The 4,605-nt window shown below is 39.8% G+C and overlaps 1 protein-coding gene across 1 annotated transcript; it reads left to right on the top strand.

Moving 5' to 3' along the window:
* The first annotated feature begins 822 nt into the window (after window positions 1–822).
* LOC146771206 (UPF0739 protein C1orf74 homolog) lies at window positions 823–2,411 on the top strand. The gene has a single exon (XM_085640293.1). It carries the CDS (start codon window positions 823–825, stop codon window positions 1,621–1,623), a length of 801 nt encoding a protein of 266 aa, XP_085496419.1. The 3' UTR covers window positions 1,624–2,411.
* Window positions 2,412–4,605: the final 2,194 nt, after the last annotated feature.

The raw sequence follows: 4,605 nt of genomic DNA on the forward strand, positions 1-4,605 counted from the left end.
CATTAGGTCTTTCCTCCTCACCCTACATACCACCTTTTCTCTTTACCATTAGACCTCAGGATTTTTCTGTGTTAAAAGTATTTCAGTGGGGGAATCAATCCTGCGCGGTCTCTAAACTTGCTCCCTCTGACCCTCCGGTGTCCAACCGTCTTGTATTAGATCACATTCTGCATGTATACATTTTACTCCTGAGACTTTTTGAGAATTTCGAAATAGATATATTCTTCAAATGTAGGAGCAGTCCGGTAGGTGCAAAGTTCGGCACAGATCTGTTATTCCGTTACTGTAATCCCCTAACCGCCTTTAATGATTTTACTGCTGGACAATTCTATCCTGATTCCAGTAACGTTATCCAGCCCCACGGATGCACTTATCATTGAACTAGAGGCTGGTGAAAGCATTCCAGTAGTAAATGTACCTGCCTGGCCATGCGAATATACTAATTGGGAAGTAACAGTAACACAGACTGTACCAAGTCTGAGTATTCTGTGTGACAAACTGTAATAGTACTTTGACCATTCTTAATGCTAAACCCTGTTGACGTGTATCTACTACTTTGTCGAGTGAATCTTTTCTTCACACATTTGGTTACATTAATCTAAGTGACTTATTTATGTAACTTGTAATAATACATAGTTCTTTTTTTTTTCTTTCAGTGAATGGAAGCATAACAAAAGCAAAATTACATGTGTAATGAATTCACAAATTTGAGAGCAGTGATGGCATGGAATCAGCCTAATTCAATAAGGGTTCAAGATGGTTTCTTAGATTAGTTTACTGAAACAGACACTTTTTCAAAATGTTTGCTTGAACCGCCAAATAATGTCTGCAGCATTTTCCCCACTGTTGATCGCAGCAGCACAACGTCATCTAGGGACAGGGAAGAAGAAGAATTTCCCTCCATCCATCTCCTTGAACCTTGCCACTGAAATACTAGCTGTAGATTGTGGATTGAAACCTGCCTTCCTGTATGATTGCAGCACAGCTGGGATTGTGCCACTCTGCAACTTCCTTCAGGAACTTCAACTCATTGGTTGGATCAAGCACCACATACATCTCCTTGACATAGTAGATAACATAATTGTGGTGAATGTGGAGAATGCAGTGTTGAATCTGGAATCTGCTCTGCACAGAAATGCTGTTGCCTTTGTTGATGCTTCGACAGGCCAGACAAGCCCGACGGTCTGTCAACCATGCCATTCCGAGGAGATCAAGGGCCACGTTTTTGAACTGCTGAGTCATCTCACCCTATTTAGAAATGGTGAACCTGGAACTGTGTCTATGGGGGCAGTAAACTGCCAAGAATGGAATTTGTGCAGCATATTTGGCGTTCTTTTGGGGTATCCTGCTTCCTACTGGTTTGATACAAGGAAAGGGTTTGAAAATTGCTTAGCCCTCACGCCTCTGCGGGTCTTCAGTGCAGATGGATCATGTTTAAAGATGAGCGATAGCATGCGATTTCAGCTTTACTCCTTTAGCGTTCCAGAGGAATTGCACCACTACTTGAGGGAGTATCTAGACTCTTGGAATGAAAACCTGAAGAATGCTTTTTCTAAACAGAATTGTTTTACTAATTTAAGTGTGACCAGTCGTTTGACAGTCTTGACAGCTGTAGCTTTGTAAATCACATCCATGTTTTAAAAATTAGTGGTGTGAGCCTTCACCACAAATCTGCATACGCCTCTGGCACTGTATCTCGCCATTGCTGGGAATTGTTGTTGGACTATACCAATACCATCCTACTTCGGAAAAATAATTGATACGGAGAATGTATTTCACATTTCTCTCCATTCATGCTTTATTTTTTTTCTCTATCTTTGGGTAGGAGATCTATGTCTTAATGTGAGCACTTCACTACATTTTGTAATCCAGGGAAAATCACAGTTACAGGAGACCAAAATCCCAGTTTTATTCCTCTCGTGCACACATCTTGTACACACCCCAGCTTTTAAGGAGATTCCTTCCTGATGTTGTGGCTTTTAGTAACTGAACAGCATTTGAGAAAAGTTACACGATTTAGAGTTTTCTTTTGTAATTATTAATATTCAAAGGGCTAATTTGATAATCATCTCAATTTTAGTTTACTTTTCAATTTCAGTTGTTTTCGTTACAGTGTGTTGTATATTTAATACCTCGGTGCGATACCTGTTGCACTTCTCAGGTGTCTTTCAAATGTGTTAATTCCCCAAACTGTGAATAGATAGAAAGTAAACTACAATGCAGCCGTGTGTGTTCAGCAGAACCAAGACTATTGCGAAAGTGTCTAGTGCCAGGACCCTGTGCCGTTTCACCAAGAAGTGATATATTTCTGAACAAGCACAAATCAAGGACACGTACATGGTACAGATGTGCTATTCGGATAGCTTATTACAGACCAGGGAAAATAACGCCAGAGGCTAAATCACCACAGATGTTCGTTGTCCTTTTGGATACACTGCTTGCTGTTAAGCTGGTCTGTTCTTTTTTTTCGTTCTACAAATCTAAATTTGCTTCTAAAATGTTTTCAGGTATTTCTATTCAAGTGTACCTTTCTAATATATCTTGATACTTAAACATCTCTTTCTGGTGTCAAGCATTAGGTCTTTGCAATTAGGTTAATATTTTTGGTGTATCGAGTAATGGCCAGTATTTTTCTTTACACATGAATGTATCAAAAAGCATCTGCAGACTAATGTATAGAATATTTTACCCAGTTAAGATTTTCATGAACTCGCGCAGCATGTCTACAAGTCGAATCTTCTGCATCTATAGGTTCTCAAAGGAACTTTTCAGTTGGGTCAGTTGCTGAACACATCCCTTCTAAGCCAATGGCAGTGCAGACCCGCCCTCCTCTTCTGTGGAGATCAGCAAGAATGCGAGGAGATTTAAAGGCAGGCAGAACTGCTCCTCTTTGTTCTCTCCTGGCATATGGTTTCACCTTCGAGGTCTACAAAACCCGTACTTGACTCATAAACAAGCTAATCGAGCTCTTGCCATTGGCTAAAGAAAGAATGAGTAGTGGTGACATCACTACTTCACCAGGTTCGAGTCTCACTGATGCAGACTATAGATGAACTTGCCTTGCCAAAAGTGAGGGAAGTCAAAATAGATATAGGACAAGAACTGAACCAAGAGATCGGTAACCTAGAGAAGGGGGTTGTGTGTGGGGGGGCCAGAATACTATTATACATTGCTCTCCTGAAAGTCTACAAGGGTAGCTACTGTATATTACGTGGATCACATTTTTTTTTGTTGAACTATGTTATCAAAAAGGCTCATGCTAAAAAGAGTTAACTGTCCAGTTAAATGTGCCAAGGCAACAGGTTTCCAACAACATTTTGTCCCGCCAAGCAAATATTTTGAGAAAGAGGGACAGCCCAAAGCAATAGTATGTGAGCTACTAACATGTCCCTAGTTGCAAGTAGGGTTGCTAACATTTTTTTTTTTTTTTTTAATACTGTACGTGTAGGCTTCAGCCAGGTGGAAAAAGGTTCATTTGAGAGACTCACAATTGTAGTAGTCTCTGTATGCAGCCAAATAAAGTGTCATTCTATCATGCGGCAGCGCCTACCTGTCTATCCTGTCCTGTCACATTACTGCTAAGCTCTATCCATTTAGATAATAATAACCGACAACTTCAGGGTCACCCATCACATGCTCCTGCTTCCAATCACACTTGGCAACTCTGTACCGGAAGAGCAGCAGAACTGTCAAGTTTTATTATGTTACATTCTCCCAAATGAAAAAGTCAAACTCCCCAAGATGGTATAATGAGGTGAAGGTTGTAAACTTGGTGCTATACCACCTTTTCAAATGGTTGTTGCTTCATATGTAACAGCTACAGCCCAGTACAGTCGGGAGCTATGGTCTGTTTGCAAAACTGTGGACTTTGAATCTGCGCACCTAGGTTCAAACCCAGGATTGGCTCTTGATGAAGAACTGTAATTTGCCAAAGGCTTTCCACAGAATCCACCATGTTTTTGCATGTTAATGTATAGGTTACAGACAATCTGGCAAGCAATATAAGATTAAATGGGTTAGTTCGCTTTTTCCAGTATGGTGAATATAAAACAAGAAAAGAAAGAAATTAAAAACATAATTTCAACATTTGTAGGAAGCTTTATTAAATAGTTTCCTAAAATTGCAAGCAGGCAAAATACTCCATAAAACATTATTTAAAAAAATATTTTACAAATACGAAATTCCTGAGAAAGATTTTACCACTTTATGTCTAACGTCAGTCTAAAATCTGTAAGATGCATACTCCAGCTTATCGTATAAAACTGTGCTGTAGAACAATGATGTAGCATAGTGCTGTCGCTGTTGCTAGGAAGATCATCAGACATGGAAACCAGCAACTGCGGCAGCACCCCTAAAAAGAGAAAGGAATCCGGCTGTGAATGTCACATAAAGTAATGTGCAGAAAGGAGACCGACCGAATGAAAAAAGCCCCACACACTCTTTGAATTTCTTTGTGTAACAACAAAACCTGCTCTTTGGAATAGCATCATTTAACCAAATCTTAAGTGACATGGGAGGCGTAAGAGTGCACTACCTAAAAGCAGCTCCCAAAATGATGACTTTTTCGTTACTATGTTCAAATATCTAACTCATTACTCCTTTATA

Source organism: Triturus cristatus, unplaced genomic scaffold, assembly GCF_964204655.1.
Source record: "Triturus cristatus unplaced genomic scaffold, aTriCri1.1 SCAFFOLD_255, whole genome shotgun sequence".
Lineage (NCBI taxonomy): Eukaryota > Metazoa > Chordata > Amphibia > Caudata > Salamandridae > Triturus > Triturus cristatus.